At 58.5% G+C, this 18,774-nt stretch overlaps 10 protein-coding genes across 10 annotated transcripts; 4 read left to right on the top strand and 6 right to left on the bottom strand.

The window, feature by feature from the left end:
- Positions 1–226: 226 nt before the first annotated feature.
- Positions 227–2,225, bottom strand: ACA1_379140 (carbohydrate binding domain cbm49 protein; the record flags this gene model as incomplete). The annotated part of the gene is made up of 8 exons (XM_004337698.1): positions 227–246; positions 336–570; positions 658–791; positions 902–983; positions 1,063–1,484; positions 1,556–1,804; positions 1,892–2,080; positions 2,162–2,225. 8 exons carry the CDS (start codon positions 2,223–2,225, stop codon positions 227–229), a joined length of 1,395 nt encoding a protein of 464 aa, XP_004337746.1.
- Positions 2,226–2,991: 766 nt separating this feature from the next.
- Positions 2,992–7,958, top strand: ACA1_379130 (uncharacterized protein; the record flags this gene model as incomplete). The annotated part of the gene is given in 20 exon segments (XM_004337697.1): positions 2,992–3,127; positions 3,217–3,329; positions 3,402–3,471; positions 3,611–3,763; positions 3,861–4,217; positions 4,232–4,427; positions 4,486–4,727; positions 4,749–4,985; positions 5,110–5,239; positions 5,318–5,500; positions 5,590–5,692; positions 5,808–5,892; positions 5,977–6,079; positions 6,149–6,259; positions 6,419–6,557; positions 6,663–6,752; positions 6,911–7,018; positions 7,145–7,244; positions 7,359–7,809; positions 7,823–7,958. 20 exon segments carry the CDS (start codon positions 2,992–2,994, stop codon positions 7,956–7,958), a joined length of 3,243 nt encoding a protein of 1,080 aa, XP_004337745.1.
- A 158-nt stretch (positions 7,959–8,116) lies between these two features.
- On the bottom strand, positions 8,117–8,506 carry ACA1_379120 (ketosteroid isomeraselike protein; the record flags this gene model as incomplete). Its single annotated transcript, XM_004337696.1, has 1 exon — positions 8,117–8,506. One exon carries the CDS (start codon positions 8,504–8,506, stop codon positions 8,117–8,119), a length of 390 nt encoding a protein of 129 aa, XP_004337744.1.
- Positions 8,507–8,538: 32 nt separating this feature from the next.
- On the top strand, positions 8,539–9,650 carry ACA1_379110 (translation elongation factor 2, putative; the record flags this gene model as incomplete). Its single annotated transcript, XM_004337695.1, is given in 5 exon segments — positions 8,539–8,781; positions 8,920–9,001; positions 9,012–9,065; positions 9,166–9,268; positions 9,365–9,650. Coding segments are annotated over 5 exon segments (768 nt in total), but the record flags the coding sequence as incomplete, so codon positions are not given.
- A 227-nt stretch (positions 9,651–9,877) lies between these two features.
- Positions 9,878–10,866, top strand: ACA1_379100 (uncharacterized protein; the record flags this gene model as incomplete). The annotated part of the gene is made up of 4 exons (XM_004337694.1): positions 9,878–10,048; positions 10,125–10,244; positions 10,323–10,456; positions 10,542–10,866. 4 exons carry the CDS (start codon positions 9,878–9,880, stop codon positions 10,864–10,866), a joined length of 750 nt encoding a protein of 249 aa, XP_004337742.1.
- Positions 10,867–10,906: 40 nt separating this feature from the next.
- ACA1_379090 (uncharacterized protein) lies at positions 10,907–11,656 on the bottom strand (the record flags this gene model as incomplete). Its single annotated transcript, XM_004337693.1, has 3 exons — positions 10,907–11,224; positions 11,285–11,349; positions 11,485–11,656. 3 exons carry the CDS (start codon positions 11,654–11,656, stop codon positions 10,907–10,909), a joined length of 555 nt encoding a protein of 184 aa, XP_004337741.1.
- Positions 11,657–11,800: 144 nt separating this feature from the next.
- ACA1_379080 (GATA zinc finger domain containing protein) lies at positions 11,801–12,913 on the bottom strand (the record flags this gene model as incomplete). The annotated part of the gene is made up of 4 exons (XM_004337692.1): positions 11,801–11,882; positions 11,962–12,011; positions 12,152–12,784; positions 12,857–12,913. The coding sequence occupies 4 exons, from the start codon at positions 12,911–12,913 to the stop codon at positions 11,801–11,803; spliced, it is 822 nt and encodes a 273-aa protein (XP_004337740.1).
- Positions 12,914–13,436: 523 nt separating this feature from the next.
- On the bottom strand, positions 13,437–14,928 carry ACA1_379070 (CDNA: fis, clone, putative; the record flags this gene model as incomplete). Its single annotated transcript, XM_004337691.1, is given in 7 exon segments — positions 13,437–13,598; positions 13,692–13,836; positions 14,024–14,108; positions 14,172–14,243; positions 14,362–14,427; positions 14,500–14,676; positions 14,694–14,928. 7 exon segments carry the CDS (start codon positions 14,926–14,928, stop codon positions 13,437–13,439), a joined length of 942 nt encoding a protein of 313 aa, XP_004337739.1.
- A 187-nt stretch (positions 14,929–15,115) lies between these two features.
- Positions 15,116–16,635, bottom strand: ACA1_379060 (casein kinase ii subunit alpha, putative; the record flags this gene model as incomplete). Its single annotated transcript, XM_004337690.1, has 6 exons — positions 15,116–15,212; positions 15,334–15,502; positions 15,621–15,815; positions 15,901–15,973; positions 16,051–16,294; positions 16,385–16,635. 6 exons carry the CDS (start codon positions 16,633–16,635, stop codon positions 15,116–15,118), a joined length of 1,029 nt encoding a protein of 342 aa, XP_004337738.1.
- Positions 16,636–16,932: 297 nt separating this feature from the next.
- On the top strand, positions 16,933–18,769 carry ACA1_379050 (ATP-binding domain containing protein 4, putative; the record flags this gene model as incomplete). Its single annotated transcript, XM_004337689.1, has 10 exons — positions 16,933–16,988; positions 17,092–17,214; positions 17,292–17,384; positions 17,457–17,528; positions 17,648–17,753; positions 17,827–17,904; positions 18,036–18,127; positions 18,202–18,325; positions 18,452–18,599; positions 18,702–18,769. 10 exons carry the CDS (start codon positions 16,933–16,935, stop codon positions 18,767–18,769), a joined length of 960 nt encoding a protein of 319 aa, XP_004337737.1.
- Positions 18,770–18,774: the final 5 nt, after the last annotated feature.

Here is an 18,774-nt window from a genome sequence, read left to right as displayed (position 1 = left end):
GCATCTCTGCCTCGCAAGGAAGAACGAAATGATTTCGTTTTCGTTCTTGCTTTTAAAAAAAGGAAAAAGAATAATTTCGGAGCTAGCGCCACGACTAACCCAAGAACTGACGTTCCGACCTACAACATCTGAAGAAAACTTTTATGGAAAGCTTTGGGTCGAGCTGCTGATGATACATCATAAGTTGGGATCCAGTTGAATGGCAATCGGCTTGGCTGTAAACTACTTACTGCATGATGAACTTGACTGTTAACGCAAAGGGGAAAAGAGAAAGAGAGTTGTTGTGAGGTGGGGACACATCAATATTTGGCAGACAGAAAGAGAGAGTGACGTACAGGAGGTGACCTGGTTGTTGAAGCCCGCAGGCATGCTCGGGGCGTAGAACTGGCGCACCTCGACGCTGTTGCCAAAGCAGTCCAGATCGTAGAACAGCTGCAGACCGACGGCGCCCGTGGTGCCGGCGAACAGCTGGAAGGACGACGCGGCGTCGTTGAAGGGCAGAATGTTGTAGCACTGCTCCGTGCCGTAGTGCGCCGCCACCGTGAGACAATCGCCCTCGGCGTTCTCCTCCTGTTGGTTCCGATTGGGATGTGAATGAGTGATTGCTGCATTGCGGTTGCACATACCACAGCCTTAAGTGGGGAAATGGAGGAGTACGTTGCAGAAGATGGCCTGGGGGGAGACGCGGCTGTTGGCCTCCAGGGACCACATGCAGCTGAACGCCGGCAGCGCTGACTTGATCGACTGAGTCGCGCAGTCCGAGATGAAGTTGAGGGGGTTCAGGTACTGGTCTGTTGTGTAGTCACGCGGAGGTCAGTTGGGTGAGACTAAAATGTCTACAAGAAAAACCTGGGCTGGAGCAGGAGCGTACAGTCTGAGCGAAGAATTCGGTTGGACGCACGATCCTCGTTGGTCGAGCAGGTGTAGCCAGCCGAAGCCGGATAGGCGTCAGGGTGGTTGCCGCCCAGGTTGTGGCCAATTTCCTGGTATGGTGATCGCACATGCAACACAAGACCAGGTCAGCCAGGAGTGCTGTCGAACGCAGCCGTGCAGCAGGCGTACGTGGATGGCGAAGCCGATGACACTGTTGCCCTCGTCGTCGCCCTGGCCGTCGACCGAGAAGCCGGTGGCACCGAAGTTGGACGCGCAGGCGGCATTGACCCAGGCCAGGCCGCCGACGCCGTAAGGGTTGCGGCCCGTGATGAGGTGGTAAAGGCAAGCGCCACTGGGCACGCCTGCGAAGACGCCGGCGCGCAGGCCGTTGGTGAAGCTGTCCAGGAGCTCCTGGCCGTCGAGGGTCTCGGTGAACGACGAGCCGTCCTCGACGTGGACGTAGGTCAGGTTGAGGTTGATGCCGAAGTGGATGTCGTAGAACTTGTTGATGTCGGCCCAGTACAAGGCATACTTCTGGGCGATCTGCTCCAGGGTCATGCCGGGCAGGTTGCGCCTGACCCAGTTGTCGACAACCAACACAGACTGACACACTATTCAAAGATGATGAATGATATTCTAGTCAGACGACTGCAAGAGAGTCAGGAAGTATCGAATAGCGTACCAGCGCCGGTGTTCTGAGGCGGCTGAGAAGGCGAAGGCTGCGACGAGGGAGAAGCCGACGGGTTGGAGGGTTGCGAAGAGGGCGAGGCCGAGGCCGACGGGTTGGCCTCGCCGGGGCAGTTCCAGCTGGAGACCTGGAAAGGCGCCGCCTGGGCCGACCTGATGGTGTAACCGAAGTTGTGGCTCTGGCCCGCCGCAATGCCTCCGTTCTGCTGGCGCCACTGCGGCAGCTCGTACAGCGAAGGGTTCCCTGTGGGCGCCAGCAAAAAAACGCCTTGAGTGTGGCAACGCAAGAAGAATGTGAGGCATGCAGGCATGGCATGGCGTGGACACATACCAGGCTTGGGCACGAGTTCCCAGATGTTGTCGATGGGGGCAGAGTTGGCCGCCGGGTCGATGGAGAGAATGAGGGATGAGATGGTGTTGGAGCCGGTGGCGATGGAGGCGCTCCACACGGAGTAGGTGACGCCCAAGCCATCGGTCCACGAGGTCTGTCTCGACTGCGAGATGGTCGGTTTCACACAAGCTGTGCGCACACATCACAACATGAGCACCCAATGTTGTGAGTCAACCGCACAAATGCGCGCTAAGGTTCATCTCATCATACCTCCAAGCGCGCTGGAGCAGGCCAAGGCCAAGAGAAGGAACACGCAAGCGTAGGAGACCCGCATGTCTGGTGCTGTTAAAGAGCGAGTGGTTGTTGTTTGAAGTGGTGACTTTCACGACAACGAGAGTGGCCTTTTATACATTCGACCGTATCAATGGCCTGTATGCCATGACCGGGTATTCTCCGGGTTTTCCAATGGCATGTGTAGCGCTCAGGCCAATATGTTCATCGTTGCGGATGAACAGTTGTTGAGGGGCTTGACTTCTCTGTAAAATCTGCCCACACGATAGCACATCGCCGTTGCGTTGTTACGTGATAACATACGTCCTTAAAGTCCCACCATAACTTGAAGCCGACCAAGAACATGTTGTTCTCTGCGTTCTTGCTCTAGGAATTAGGAAATGCTTTGAATTCTTGGATATCTTAGATATTTCGGTGGAACTGACCCAATTGCTGTACGTTCTGTGCGGATTTCCGTCCGATCAGAGCTGAGGTGCCGCCAGGGCCTGCCAAACTGACATTGGCACGGCCTGTGCGCTTTGGCATGAAGCACTCGCGCCAACGCTCTGTCACACTCTCAGAGGCCTCGAGCAAACACTCAATACTCGCCAGACGACACATAGGCCATGGACCCCCGACGAGATGATGGTGGGAAAGAAGAAGGAGGAGGCAGAAGAGAGGAGGATGGGGAGGACATGCCCCGATCGGGTGGGGAAGAGGAGGAAGTAGAGGGAGAAAGAAAGGGAGACGATCAAAAATCGCAGATGAAAAAGAAGAAAAAGAAGAAGCGACGAAACGCGAACAATGGCAGCACGGGGGAAGGGGAGGACATGCCCCGATCGGGTGGGGAAGAGGGAGGAGCGGAAGAAGCCGGTGGAGATGAAAAGAAGAAGAATAGCAAGAAGAAGAGGCCGCACCGGCCCCTGCAGCGCGAGAGCAGCTCCTTCTTCTCTGCCGACGAAGGCGGTGCGTGCCCAAAGCCCCCCCCCACAAATCTCCTCCAATTGATTCTACTCGCGCTGAGGTGCTGGGCTGACGAGCGGGCGTACCTGCAGAGGGGGCGGATGTGCTGATGCTCAACAAAGATGACCTCCTCTCGGATCGACTCGAGCGCAAGATGCGCAATCTCAACCAGCTCCGCCGCTCATCGGTCGTCTCTGGCATGAAGGTGCCCTTGCCTGCCCTTCATCTTTCATCTTTCAGTCTCCGATCTCGTTGAGCTCAACGGGGCGTGCTGCAGGAGCTGTGGATGGAGGACCTCCCGCACCCGCAGCGCAGCGGTTTGAGCGCCGCCTGGGAGATGCCCACCGGTGCGTCCAAGTTCCACCTCACACGTCAATGAACGTCTGCTCCGTTTGTGCGATCGCGCGTGCGGTGCCGTGTGCGTCGCGTGCGATGTCGTGTGGCCGTGTGGGTTTGTAGAGAGCGTGCTGATGCATCGATGTGCAGGCTACGCGGGGGAGGCGGATCGGGACGAGCTGGAGAAGGAGCTGTACCAGTGCCTGTCGGCCAAGACGGCCCTCATCCTGCCCTTCCACTGGGGCGACAACCAAAAGTCCATCACGCAGTGGATCGACCGCCTCCTTAAGCGAACCATCATCGGTACCGACGCAGCCGCTGACCACCGTTGACAAGTTGGTACTGAGCGTTAACGCCAACCGCGCGTGTCGTGTCGTGTCGTTGGTGTTGCGTCGTGTAGACAAGGATTCGGGGCGGCGGGTGCAGCTGTGGGAGAGCGACTTCATGCTGCCGTTCGAGGTGAGCGAGCTGTCGGCCCACTTCCGCCAGATCGTCGGCTGGAACGAGACCGTCAAGCGATTCATCCAGCAGCAGCAACAGCAGCAGCCACGCGCCTCCAGCGGAGACGGCGGCGGCCTCAACTTCGGCGAGTTTTCGATCCACCAGCACAGCGAGTTCACGCCGCGGCCCGACGAGCTCGGTCAGTCCCACGCCGAGAAGGAGGAGCGACGCAAGGATCGCATGCACCGCCGCATGAACAAGCAGATGACCCAGAAGAAGGCTGGCGGCGCCGGGAGCGGTCGTCGGCGCGGCGCCGGTGGCACGCCCGAGCGCCGCAGCCGGGAGGCGAGGGCGAGGCCGAGCGCGAACGGTCGTCGACGACCGAGGAGGGCGAGACGGAGGAAGACGAAGCCGGGCGGGACGACGGACCCAACCGGAACTGCCTGCTGATGGACGAGGGCGGCGACATCGAAGCCGAGCAGGAGGAGGAAGAGGTCGAGAGCATCGCCAACGACCTTGAAGTCTGGTACGCGCGTGTGCGGTGTGTGCGGTGTGTGCGGTCACTGATGGGTGGTGCGGTGCAGGAAGTGCCAGCGGATGAAGCTGACGCGGAAGGCGCGCGAGATCCTGTTCCCCAATCCGTGCATCTGGGCGTCGTCGGGTGACGCGATGCCGTCGCCCGTCCAGGCGCGCGACGAGGAGCGCCGCCGCCACATGGCGGGCGGCAGCCAGGCCAGCAGCAGCGACAGCGACTACGAAAGCGACGGCGCCGACACCACCTTCCCACCCGACGACAACATTCCACGCATTCCGCCGCCGCCCGCTGGTGCTGGGCGCCCGCACGCAGTCCACCACTCGGTGTCGGAGCCCAGCCTGGCCATGGCGCCCGCCATGTCGACAGTCGAGGCGGCGGCCGAGGAGGCGACGACGCCGCAGCCGGCATCCAGGGGCCGCAAGGCGAGTGTGCCGTCGCTGCCGACCTCGTGGGAGGACTACGCGCTCACTGGCTCGGCATCGACGGTCATCGCGCCGCCCCAGATGCCCCAGGGCTGCACCGTGCTCTCCAAATGCGACAACAAGATCGGTACGCACCTGTGGCTTTTTTACCTCCGACGACCATCATTTTAACTCCGAACGAGTGTGCTCACTGCGTGCCACGCATACTATCGCGTGCGTGTCGTATGTTGTGTCGTGGTGTGAATGGATAGGCTTCGAGGTGGAGATGGATTCGGTGGAGTTGGTGATGTACCCGTTGGGCTGCGGCCTGCTGGTGTTCCATCTCAACTGGATGCCCGAAAAGCTCAAGGACGTGCCCCTCACCCTCGACGAGCTCCGCACGTACGTCTCACCTTTCACTTCACACCCAGCTCCTCATCACTCATGTTTTGTGTCATGTCGTGTGTCGTGTCGTTACAGGTGGCTCTTCTTGGTCAAGTTCCGCCACAAGGTGAAGAAGGTTTTCATGGGGTGGACGCTGGGTATGGAGGCGGCGCTGATTGCGCACGGCCTCAGCGAGGGCTTGGACAAAAAGAAGAAGGCCAACATGGGACCCTTCCTGCCCTCGCACCTTCGCTCCCTCGGTCGCCTCGGCAATTCAATGTACGTCCCACACGACACGAGGCACAGCACACACGACACGACACGACCAACGACACAAAACATGGGCTGACAGTTCACGCGGGGACCAGCTATGGGGACGAGCTGCTGTCACTGTGTACGATCGGCAATTGGCTGCTCCAGCTGCCCCACGAGGACCCAACCTCGCCCATCCGCCGCATTTCCTATGGCGCCGTACGCTCGCTTCTCCTCTCTTCTCGTCCGTCGTTCTCTTTCGTTCTTCTCTTTCGTTTTCCTTCTCTCTTTTCGTTCTTTCTAGTTCGCGCTGACCGTGACGTGGGTCACACAGTGCGCCAATCACCACACCACGGTGGTGCTGGACCGGGAGCCGGACGAGGCCGACCTAAAGGAATACTTGTTCCACCTGACCCGAGGTATCTCCCCCCCGCGCGTGGAATGACGATGTGCCGCCAGGCATTTCAGGAATGCTTAACAAATGTGTGGTGGTTTTGTGTTAGCGTTCGGACAGCGCAATCGGCCGCCTCCGCCTGGCGTGGCCGAGCGGCAGCGACTGGACCACATGCTCGTGCACCGACTCAACCGCTACATTGGCGTTTCCAGGTGCGTGCGCCCACCACGCTCACTCGCACGTGCGAGCACTCACCGACACGACACGACACGACACAAAAGAGAGGGCACGGTGGCGATGAGCTGGCCCACGGACGCGGCCAACCGACACTTTGAGGCCCACACGTGGCCCAAGCTGTTCCAGGGCGTCTATCTTATCCTCTGTCTGCACGCGTACGCATCACCCTCCCCGCCTCCGCCCCGCTCCTCGGCGTCTTCACGTAAATACAAACGAGGCGCGTGTGTCGTGCTGTGTTCGGTGTGTGTCGTATGTGCCGTGTGGTGTGTGCCATGTGTGTCGCGTTTTCCGTGGGTGCCGCGTGGAACGAGCAGACGCGGCGAGGCGAGCGTGCTGTCGGAGCTCTCCAATCTGTCGGCGTCGGCTGCCGAGCACCTGCGGCTGGAGTCGCTCATGGAGGGCGAGACGCTGGAGAAGCTCGAAAAGGACCGCACCTACCTGCGCTACCTCGCCGTACGGCGCCACCTTCATATTCCTCCATACTTCTTCGTCGACACTCAATCTCACACACGCGTGTCGTCCGTGTGTGTGTGTGTGTGTGTGGTTGAAACGTCGCAGGTGCTGCTCATCAAATACTCCCTGGGCATGAGCAGCGATGACTGCGGCGGCCTCTCCGAGTACTCACACTTCTTCTCCACCATGCGCCGAGTACTCCTCCCCTCTTCGTCTTGTTCGTGGTCTTTGTCTTCGTTCTTTGTCTTCGTTTTCGTTTTCGTTCTTTGCTAGCGAATACTTCTGTGACCCACATGTGGGTCCCTCCTCCACCTCTGCCTTCGCTCACCGCTGCACAACGCGGCTGGCCTCAGGTGCTGCGCATACCGGAGACGAGGCAGGAGATCCGGGAGGAGATCCACGACGTGCTGGGCATCGTCGAGGGCGGCTACCTCGAAGAACAACGACGACAGCTCCAAGAGGTTCTCTCCCTCCTCGCGAGTGTGCGACGTGTGCTGTGTTGTGTGCGATGTGTGCGATGTGTGCGACCTGCCGCCTTTTTTGCTGATGCCATGGTCGGCGTCGTTGGCATTGGGTCCGAACTACAGGAAAAGCGAGCGCAAAAGAAGAAGGAGAGGGAGCGCTACAAGAGCGACAGAGACAAGGATGCCCAGAAGCGTCGTATCGAAATCCTCCTCTCCATCATCGGTTCGCCCGTCCTCCCGCCAACGCGCGCGCACACACACACACACACAGACACACACACACATACACACACCGCCGCACGACACTCACACCACTATGCCACACACATGTGTGTAGGTGCGATCACGTTGCCGTTGGTGCTCGTGAGCGGCATCTGGGGCATGAACGTGCACGACCTGCCCGACCTGTCCTTCTGGCCGCTGCTGGGTGTCACCAGCGGCTCGTCGCTCATCTTCCTCGCCATCCTCCTCGGTTGGCTCTTCTTTCTCTCCCCGCGCCCCAGCACGTCGGCCAGGCGCGGCGGAGGCAGCGGCAGCGGCGGCGCCGGCATGACTCGCGGCGCGAACAACAGCAACGGCGGCTACACGTCGCTGGCGTCGACGGCGCCGTCGAGCCCGCGGTCATCGTTTGACGCCGAGCGTACGGCGACGATGAGTTCGCTAGCGGCGGGCACGACGAGCGAGCGGTCGCTGGCGTCGGCCTTTGCCGCGCTGTCGGGCATGGGCAAGGCCCACCGCGACCAACGGCCGGGCGAGCTGCACCACCACGACTACCTCACGCCCTCGCGGTCGCGCAATGAGCGTCAACGCCACAACGCCGCGCGTCTCGTTCAACCTCCCGCGCGACAGCGAAAATGGCGAGACTGCCAGCAACAGCACTGACAGTCGCACCAACGCACGCACGCACACGCACGACCTCTACTCGAACCCCTGGTAAACAAGAAGAGAGAAATTCGCACACACCGCACACACCGCACACCGCACGCACACACCGCACACGCAATACAACGAAGAAAAACAAACAAGTTTGCCCCATTGTTTCAAATTGGGGTCCTACAGGCCAACGGCGCATGCGTTGAGTTCAGAACCGGTCCATTAGGGCTCGAAGGCGGCGGCGACCAGGCGGGCGTCGTGGTTGAACTCGTACAGGTAGGACACCCTGCCGTCCACAAAGCGCATGTGGTGCACCATCTCGATGGCGATCGATTTGGCGGTGGACTGAACGGTGCCCTCGCAGCTGATGAAGACCACCACTTCGTCGCCGTCGGCGAAGAAGCGGGTGGGCTCGAATCTGGTCATGGCGATCTGGCGCTTATCGCGCACCCACGTCAGCACCTGCGCCCTCCCGTTGAGCTGGCCGCCGTAGGGGGCGCCCGTGCAGACGTGCCACTCGGTGTCGTCCGTGGCGAGCGCAGCCATTCCGTCGAAGTCACCAGCGCCAAACCGCGCGTAGATCTCCTTCGCCACGTCGATGTTGGTGGTCATCTTCTTCTTGTCCTCTTCTCGCAACACAAGACTCGTTGGTGCGGAGCCAGGCCGCAGCTCCCGAAGGCGTCCGGCTCAAGTTCATCGACGCTGATGTGGCTGCGCTGCGGGAGGCCGACGGCGCAGTGGTGGTGATCGACATCGTGGAGGGATGTTATGCCGCCATTGTCACCTGCGGTGAGCTCAGGCAGTGCCTGTCGCAGGCGCGCAGCATCAAGCCCGTCCTGGTTCTGACCAAGCTCGACCGCGCCTTTCTCGAGCTGCAGCTTGTAAACGTTCAAACCGCACACGCGCCACCGCACTCACACACACGCGCGCGCCACCGCACACTCACACACACACACGCACGCACACGCGCCACCGCACACACCCAACACGGCTCACTGGGGGGGGGGGGCAATGCCATGTGGTAGGATGATGAGGAGATCTACTCGAGTATGTGCCGATGCATTGAGTCGGTCAACAGATTTATCATCGACTTGCACAGGGGCGAGGGTGAGCCCAGCTTGGTTGAGCCTGACCAGGGCACTGTCGCCTTTGCCTCGGGCCTACACGGCTGGTGCGCGCCACTGACTTTACTCCCCCCCCCGGCCGCAACATCAATTCGCCTCGTCTTGACACCGAGTCACCATCATCTTCTGGACCACATTGCTTCTCAGTGATGACCTTTGCCACATTACTTGGCCAGAAGTTTGGTGTGGCACCTGCAATACTACAGAAACGTCTGTGGGGCGACAACTTCTACGATGCTGATGTTAAGAGGTGGTGCGGTGGATGAGGCTCCCTCCCTCTTTGCCTGGGCGGTGGTGATGATGGTGGTCGTGGTGGTGATGATGGTGATGGTGGTGGTGGCGCCAGGCGCAAGACCAACATCTCGCCTACGACTGGCAAGAGGCTGGATCGAGGCTTCTGCTATTTCGTGCTGAGCCCCATCCGCTTCATTCTCACAGCGTGTCTGGGCGGCCCTGAGCAGCGGGAGGCCCTCGACAAGGCCCTCCTCAAGCTGGGCATTGAGCTCCAGCCTGAAGAGAAGGCTCTCCAGGGCAAGGACCTCATGAAGTGTGTCATGCCCAAGTTCCTCCCTCTTGGCACGGCACAGCACCCATCCTGTCCTCCTTGCACTGCTTGGTTTCTGCTTTCATGACGCTTACCTTCTTGGACCCAAACAGCCCCTGGTGGAGATGATAGTGGTTCATCTGCCCTCACCAGCCGTGGAGCACAAGCAGAACTGACACTGTGCGGAGAGGTATTAATTGATGAATTGCAAAAAATTGTTTCTTTTAAATACAAAAAAGGAAAAAGATAATCTTAAAACTTGTTGAAGTTGTTTGGTTGAGGGGCACGAGAGCCACAAGCCCGCGGCAGCACACCATGGTTGGGCTTCGCCATTTCCTCCTCCTTCTGGTCGCCTTGGCGTCGTGCCTGGCTGCCGTTGTGGCTTCTGCTGCTGGAGGCGACGCCGGCAGGCCCAGGTGGCACGAACTGCTGGAAAGCGCCATTGCGGTGGACACGTCAGACGAGACGGTCGTGAAAGCAGCCCTGGTACACTTGACCTTCTTCTTCCTTTTCTGCCTCACTTCTTCACTTGGCGCATGTATCACCCTCCGCACTGTCGCAGTACGCGGTCGACCGCGTATCGGAGGCCTATGCCAAGGTGATGGGCTCACCGCACTACATCGCTCGAGTGGCCGCCGAGCCCTATTTTGTGCTGGAGAGCATCCAGAGAGCCTTCCTCAGAGTGCAACCCCCCTCTCCTCCTCCTGCCTCTTCCACCTCTTGAAGAGAAGTGTACTTGTGGTGGGCCTGGGCGCGCCAGAAGCCGGGAGGCAAGTACTGCCTGGAGCTGGTGTTGAACAACCCCGTGGCCACCTCCAACCTGGGCGCCGTCCAGTACTTGACTGACCGTCTGCGCGCCACCCCCGAGCTCGGCCCCCTCTTCACCCGCTGGCGGTACCGTCACGCCACACACGACGCACACGGCACAACACGACACACGACACACGACACGCACGAAGTTGACAGTCGCGGCCCACAGCACAGAGCGAAGGCAGGAGGAGACGCGCTTGAACAACGAGGGCAAGGATGAGCCCTACAACCCGCTGCAGCCCTTGACGCGCCGCGACAGCGCCAACGCCGACATGCTGCCGCGCCACCTGCGGGCCTTCTTCATGGGCCTCGACCCGATCCAGGACGCCAACCAGCCGGTCCTGCTCGGTGCCACGCCCGAGGTGCATCGCGTGGTGGTCAGCATCGACCCTCTCGACGGCGAGTTCGAGGTGCAGTTCCATCAGCGCGTGAGCCACACGCACGAGCGACAGCAAGACGACGCGGGTGACAGGACTGTTGAGCTTCTTCTTTGAAGAAGAAAAGAGTTGGTAGGCAGTTGGTAGATGAACCTTGTTAATCTTGCTTGCCTGACTGCCTTCTCTTCTTGGAGCTGCTGCTGTTGGATGTCTGCTGTTGACGAGAGGATGAAGACGAGTAGGAGGACGAGGCGGGCTGTTGCTGGGTTCGTTGGTGCTGCGAAGGGTAGAAGCTGGTGTTGGTGGCTCGGCTTGAAGCTCCGCCGCCGACTCTGCCGCGACCTCGGCCTCGGTTCGCTGTCAACGCGGAAGGCAGGGCCTGGAAGAACTGGTCCATCAGCTGCCGGCCCTGCCGCGTCCGTGCCAGGAAGGCCAGCAGTCCCATGTTGGCCGCAGCTGCCGTGTAGTAAGGCACCTAAGGCAAGATGATGTCAAGATTAGAGAGATGCTGCATTCACCCAGACGGCACGAGTACCTGAAACGACGACTTGGCGGTCTTGTGCCTAAAGGTCTGCATGGCCAGAATGCCGCCTGCCCAGCCTGCACGATGCATTTAAAAAAAATGTAGGATGGATGTAGTGCCAATTGCAAAATGAAAGGATGCTTAATCTTTGCGAGCGAGCGATGAAGAGCTGGCAGAACGTGAAAGTGGTTGGGGGTGGCTTGGGGGGTTACCTCCGGCAAGAGCGGAAAGCTGGAGGGTCGATTCGCGAACGCGCCACTGATGCCGAATGGCACACTGCTTGTCGTAGTAGAACAGACCAGCCGCCCCAACGTTCACCGCCACCAGGTAGGCTCCAACGATCATCATCCGCATACGCGACGCCGACCCTCCGCCCGTTGCCATCTTCGTCTTCCTTCTATTTTTCTATTTTTTCTATTTTTCTATTTTTATAAAATCTAATCTAAAAACAATTTCCTATTTTGTGATATTTGTGCCATTCTTTTTTCATTTTCTTTCCGACGAACACGCAACAAAAGTTGTGTCTGCTCAGTTGAGTATCGAGCCGATGGCCATGCTGCGCGACGTCTTCTTGGCTTGGCCGTAACGAAGCCCACACCCATTGCACAACCTATATAACAGATATATCTCTTAGCACCATCCAACGGATACGGACGGTGCGCCACACGTGACAAAGCCAAGACACGTACGTGAGGCCACTGGGTCCCCGACGCCACGTTGGTGACTTAGTGGCGCTGCACTGTGCACAGCTGCGCTGCGTGGTCGGTGGTTTGTTCTTTTGTGTCGGCCCCGAGTATCATGGACCTCAGCCAATCAGTGGTCTGCGCCTCGTTTTGTGTGGGGGGGGAATGTGGTGGGACTGGGGTGGGGGCAATATACCGAGCGGCGGGCGGGCGGCAGCTTCTTGACGTGGCATGTAGGAGAAGTCGATGGCGAGGTCGAAAGGGTCGGCGACGAAGAGGGCGAAGATGGAGGAGACGGTGAAGAGAAAGACGAGGTTGCCGTAGTAGAGTTGTGTGTAGAGGAGGAAGACGTCGTTGCCGAGGTACTGTCAGAGGATGATGTGACCAAGGAGTCACGCCTCGCGGGAGTAGTGGAGGTGGTGCTGCTCTGGTAAAGCCCATAGGCCATGCGCGCCAGCCGCTCGTTGTACTCGAGCATTCGCGCCGACGGCAGGAGATCCTCACCAGCAGTGTCATGCGTCGGGTGGTGAACCCAGGTAGGCTGGGGCTCGTCCTGCCAAGAAGAGCGCACGGGAAGTTGATGCCACGGGCAAGGCTGATGATGATGCTGGTGGTGGTGTCGATGCCGAACGTAAGCGCCATCATCATACCCGGGCGCAAGGTCAATGCCAAGGCTCGTAGCGCTGGCGGATGTGCTCGTGCTGTAGTCCAGCTCATGAGGGTAGTACGAGGGGTAGGGGTGGTAGCCCAACCCTGGCGGGTACTGCTGCCCATCGTACGATGGGTGTTGATGTTGCTGATGGCGCAGTGCCAACGAGCGCCTGAGCATCTAGAGTAGTAGCACCAGAGGGCATCAACTGTGAGACCCCACCGAGCGAGCGAGACCGAAGAGACCAGGTACCGAGTGGTGGGACCGTGCTTCGGTTGGGCCAGGGAAGTAGACGCTGCTGCTGGCCATGTTGGTTGTATGAGGTTCAGGAGCAAATGGTCTGCTGCTGGCACGTGGGGAAAAACGGCACCCGTGTGTTTGAGTGGTAGTCGTTTGTGAGGTGTTTGGCCAATGGCCGAGCTCGGTGGAGCAGCTCACCTTGCAACAGAGCACCACAGCGACGTTTCGCTTTCTGCGACGCCAAACGGTCATGTTGAGATTATTCCCAGTGCTGGCTGGTTGGCTGCTGCATGCCACATAAATAGAGCCCTATCAGAGCCTCGATCAAGTGTGGAAAATCAGGTGTAGGCGGCGGAAGCTCTCCGTCGATTTGTTGTGTGGCGTGCGTGTTGCTTGACGCAAGTTCCGACCGCCTCCATGAGCGCAGTTGCTTGGGTTCGGTTCACCCACCAAGAAGCCAAAACTACTTACCTTGGCGTACCTTGCCCACGAGATAGACGCCAGAGCGGGCTGCCCTTCAACGCGATGATTCTACGGACGGAAGTGGAAACTGCTTTTAGAGTTGCGAGTGGTCCAGCAGTGCTACTGCGCATCAAGGGTGGATCAGGCGAAGAAGCCAGGGGTAGTGGATGTCCGGCTGGTAGGTAGCAGCTGTTGCCGTTTGATCGCTTTCCGCCGAACCGCCACCACTGATGCCGTGCGACAGTAGCTCTTGATGGCGTGACCACACGAGGCGATCATACTCCTCGTCAACCTGCACGCGCCATTCCTTTGAGAGCGCAGAGAACGAGGTGAGTGGTCCTGCCTGGCCACAGCACAAATAGAAAGGGTGGAGTGCAGGGTGTACCACTACAGTATCTTGCTTGGCCCGCTCGACGAATGCCGCCAGCGTGCGGCCCCTTCTCGGCGCGATGATGAGCGCCTCCCCGCCGGGACGCAGAAGCTCACGCAGGATGTGAAGCAGATCGTCGTGGTACTCGTGCAGGAACAAGCTGGCACCACGATCAATCCAACCAATCAATCAATCAGCGGCGTGTGTGGATCGCCACGAGGAGCAAAGGTGGTGATGATGACGAGGGAGAGAGCTGGTCTGATTCTCATCTGGCTCGGGGGAAAACGTACCAATCAGCGGCGACGACCAAGTCAAAATAGGATCGGTAACGGTCAGCGATCGGGCACCGACGATCCCACAACAGCTTCTCGCCGCGCACGAACCCTCGGCTCTCCGACCGAACGGCGTTGTGTTTCACGCTGCAAGCAAGATCTGAATTTGATGCATGGGTGAGAAAATCACACACAACACACAACACACGGACAGAGTACGCACTCTGCGTGGCCTTGTCGTTGCCGTCCGTGATGAGAACAGAGGCACAGGAGAGGTGGGTCGCTGCCACGAGACCTGCAAGCCCAAGGCCAGCACCCACTTCGCACACGCGCTTGTTTCTGCACACGTGCGGCGAGGGACCGAGGGATCCTCAGCACGCACATATCGTCGTGGCGTTGAGAGGGAGGTGGACCCAACCTGAGCTGCTCAGGGTTCTGGAGGCAGTAGTATGCCAGCACTTCCTCTGATGGCCACACACCTGCATGAACCCGCAGATAGACGGGGAGTGTGAGGCCTTGGCTGCCCGCCACAAAGGAGGACTAAGCCGTACAGATGTTGCCCGTGTTGTCGAAGCCTGCAAGATCGGCCTTGCCCAGCGCTACTCGCTCATTCGGATGCCGTACCACCACACTGCACGGCAGGTCGGCGCCTGCCTTGTCATCTTCGGCGGTCTTGGTTGGAAATCGCGCCGTGTAGCGAACGAATGTGAAATCTTGCTTCGATTCGTCTTCGCTCTCCGTCGACCTTCAACGTGGTTCAGCTCCTCTTCGCGAACTACGGCTTTGGTGAAGAGATCGAATCCTGGGAAGGTCCGCTTCGACGTTGCACCGCCAGGTTCGCCGTCGCCTCCCTCATTCCTTCTTGCCCGATTCAACAGAGCGTTGCGCAGGATGCCCCACCTCCCACGCGCCACCTGCCTCCGTCGCAGCTGTTCCTCCTTCTCTATGGCCTCTAGCCCTCCATCTTCATCGAGCTCCATTTGCTCTTCCCGCCATAAATAACCACAAATAAATAATTGGCATAATCCAGCTTGGCCGAGAGACAAGAAGACGGCTCCACCCGTGGGAGAAGATGATGGCGATGGTGGCTACAAGTTCTTTTAAAAAAAGGGGATGAAGAGTAGCAAAAGAGAAAAAGGGGTCGGTGGGCCTTGGGGTGGTGTGTCTTCAGGCCTTGGCTCCGCCGGAGGAGGAAGCCCTGATGGGCGCAAAGTAGGGGTGCTCCATCGCCTCGATTGCCGTCAGGCGCTCCTGGTGGTCGTACCTGTACGCAGGTTGTAGAAGAAGACGCAAACATAACGTGAACGCCAGGTCAGACCAGGTCAGCCATCACAGGTGGTGCGGGGGTTGGATGGAGTTGGTGGTGGTGGTCGTCGGTCACTCACCTGAGGAGCTTGTCGAGCAGGTCGATGGCCTCGGGCACGGCAAGCTTGTTGTTTTTGCTCTTGATGAACTTCTTCCAGGGCTTCCTCTGGCGCGTGCCGATGGCGGACCTGAAGCGGGCGTCGAGCTGGATGTTGTACTTCTTCAGATAGGCGTACAGCTTCTCCGTACCTGCATGATGCAGCACAAGCACAAGAAGTGCGAGTGTAAGCAACCATCTACCGGCGAAGCAGCATTTGGTGTGGCGGTGGCATGTGCGTTGAGTGCGCGTGTGGTCGCGTGTGCATACCAAGAACTTTGGCGATCTTGACGAGCTGGTTCTGGTTGTCGGAGCCGCAGAAGAATGGCTGCTTGTTGAAGAGGATACCGGCGAACATGCATCCGAGGGACCACATGTCGAGCGAGTAATCGTACATCTGGTAGCCCACCAGGAGCTCGGGACCCTTGTAGTGCCTCGACGCCACTCGCACGTTGTACTCCATGTCTGCGAGCGCAAGCGTGAGCGCATGGCACATGAACAAGACGTCGGCGAGAAGTATTAACTGACTGGGTGGCGAGGAAGGGCGTACAAGGGTGATAGAACTCGGCCAAACCCCAATCAATAAGACGAAGCTGCCTCTTCTGATGGTCGATCATCACGTTCTGTGACAAATCAAATGATAAATCGGATTCAGCGAAAAGGGACATCACGGCGATCGCGAGGTTCAAGAGGTGCGCACCTGAGGCTTGACGTCCCGATGCATGACGCCATTCGAGTGGGCGAAATCGAGAGCCCGTAGGAGTTCATACATGTAGAAGCGGCAATCAAAGTCGGAGAAGTTGGCATAGAGGTGCTTGTAGGGGGTGTTGTTGATGAATTCGAAGATGAGGCAGGGTGTCTTCGTGTGCGGGTTGCGCACTACGTCAACGAGACGCACTACGTTCGTTCCGCCGTTGAGGTTCTGCAAGATCTTGATTTCGCGCCTATTGATTCGAGGTGAGCCCTTCAATCACGGGAACAGGAATTGTTCTTTCTAGCTGTTCGGCAAGGATGAAGAATGAATTGAGGTATACCTGATTTTCTTGTCCCGGACGGGCTTGAGGACTTTGATGATGCATTTCTCGTTGTCTCTGACGTTCATGGACTCGAACACCTCACTGTACTTGCCGCGTCCCACCTTGCAAATGATTTCGTAGTCATCCTGGCCGCCCCATTGCACCACATGATTTTCGTAGTCCGAGTACTCTGGTGGTCGCTTCTGATTGATGTCTGGATAGACTCGCGCCACACTCTTCACATGCTTGCTCTCCTTCGACGTGGCCATTGTTTTCCCCTTCCTATCGCTCTTCTTCTTCCGAAGCTCTTCTACTTCCCTCCTCGCCTCAGGCCCTTGAAACGAGTCTCCAAGGCCCTCTTTCTCAAAGAAGAAGATACTATCCTCTCGCTGACGCGAATGGATGGATGGGGGCGAGAATGGGGTGGAAGGGATAATCGATCTCCTAACCCACGGGCCACTTCTTGTCTCTGGAATGCACAGACTCCGCTAAAAACGAAAAAATATGAAAATATGCAAACAATTCCGGTCTATTCTTTTTCGGTTTGTTTTTATTTTGTGCGGAAGATGGAGGTGGTGGCGCTGGTGAGCGGTGGGAAGGACAGCTGCATGTCTATGCTTGAGTGTGTGCGTGTCGGGCATCGCATAGTAGCGCTTGCCAATCTGCTTCCGCCTCCCTCCGCTCCAGGTACATGAATTTTCATCTATTCCTTCTTCATCTGTAAGATGGGGCAATGACACCATGGGCACAGATGAGCTGGACAGCTTCATGTTCCAGACGGTAGGACACACCGTGCTGCAGTCCTACGCGCAGTGCATGGGCCTGCCCCTTTTCCGCCACACCATACGGTACGCTACACGGTGTACTCCACCCGCTCGCCTCGGCACTATGGCCCACATCCCCTTTTCTCGTCGGCTCGCTGCAGAGGCAAGGCACTCAATCAGGACCTGCATTACGCCAAGACACAAGAGGATGAGGTCGAGAGCCTCTACGTCTTGCTCAAGGAAGTCAAGAAGAGGTGAACACCATGCGCCACACACAGTAACTGTATGAGCTCGCGCACACTTACACAGTCATGCCTGGAGGCCAGGTTTCCGAACGTGCAGGGTGTGGCCTCCGGCGCCATCCTCTCCGACTACCAGCGCTTCCGCGTCGAGAACGTGTACGTTCATCTTTTTGAATCGACACGATTACACCACAAACGCGAACGGGCCAGACGCCAACTGCGCGCGTTGGTGAATGGTGGGAAGACCTCATCGCTATGTCCGGCCGCGTGTGCAGGTGCGAACGACTGGGCCTGGTGTCGCTGGCCTACCTGTGGCAGCGGGACCAAAAGGAACTCCTCCAGGAGATGACCGAGGTGCCGATCGATGCCGTGCTCATCAAGGTGCGCGCGCGCACCTCCAAGCCAAATGCCCTTTTGGCTGCTCTACTATCCTTAACACGCGCGCAACGCGCAGGTGGCCGCTTTGGGTCTGGATCCCTACAAGCATTTGGGCAAATCGATCACCGCCCTGCGGCCACTCCTTTTTCGATTGGTACTGCTTTCTCTTCTCTCTCTCTCTCTACAATCCTCCGATCGCGTGTTACGATGATGAGCGACGGTCAGTGTTGCTCACTGGGTTCGTTTTCGTTTTCGTTTTCGTTTCGCTTTCTCTTCTCTGCGCAGAGTGATGAGTATGGCTGCCACCCTTGCGGCGAGGGAGGCGAGTACGAGACGCTGACCCTCGATTGCCCACTCTTCCGCTACAAGATCGTACTGTACGGGGCTCTTCTCTGGCGACTTCTCTTCTCATGGTAGTTGTACCTGATCGTGTCTTGTGCTTTGCCCCTAGAGATGAAACGGAGGTGGTCATACATTCCGACGACCAGTTTGCTCAGGTGGGTTACTTTCAAATCGCCAAGCACCACCTCGAACCCAAGGCCGATTACGACGCCAGCTTGGTTTCTGGCGGTGAGGTAAATGTTGCCCAGTGGTCCTCAGTCATGTCGCCATGGCAGGCAGCTCATTGCTGTCGTGGGCGTGGGTTGTGCGTGCCGTGTCGTGTCGTGCGCCACGGGCTTCGTGTGACGTTGAGGCATCAGGGTATTGTGTACGATGTGTGGAAGGAGTTGCCCGACGAGCTTCCCCAATGCACTGAAGCCGAGGTCGCTGTCGACGCCGCTTCTACCACTCATGGCGAACTCCAGGCGGCAGAGCCCCTGGACATCTCCCTCTCGCACGGCGCTCAAGGTGCGCGCACACGCTCTGCCACGTATTTATCTGTTTGCCGCTCGGCGACTGACCCTGCATTCAGGACAATTCTTTGTGCGTGGCTCTGTCGCTCCACGCCAGCGAAATGCCGAGGCGGTGAGCACCGTCGAGTCGCAGCTGGACCAACTCTTTGCCGCCATAAAGGGTAGGAAGC

Source organism: Acanthamoeba castellanii (genome assembly GCF_000313135.1).
Source record: "Acanthamoeba castellanii str. Neff unplaced genomic scaffold scf7180000084711, whole genome shotgun sequence".
In the NCBI taxonomy this organism is placed as follows: domain Eukaryota; phylum Discosea; order Longamoebia; family Acanthamoebidae; genus Acanthamoeba; species Acanthamoeba castellanii.
This window is presented reverse-complemented; position numbering and strand designations above follow the sequence as displayed.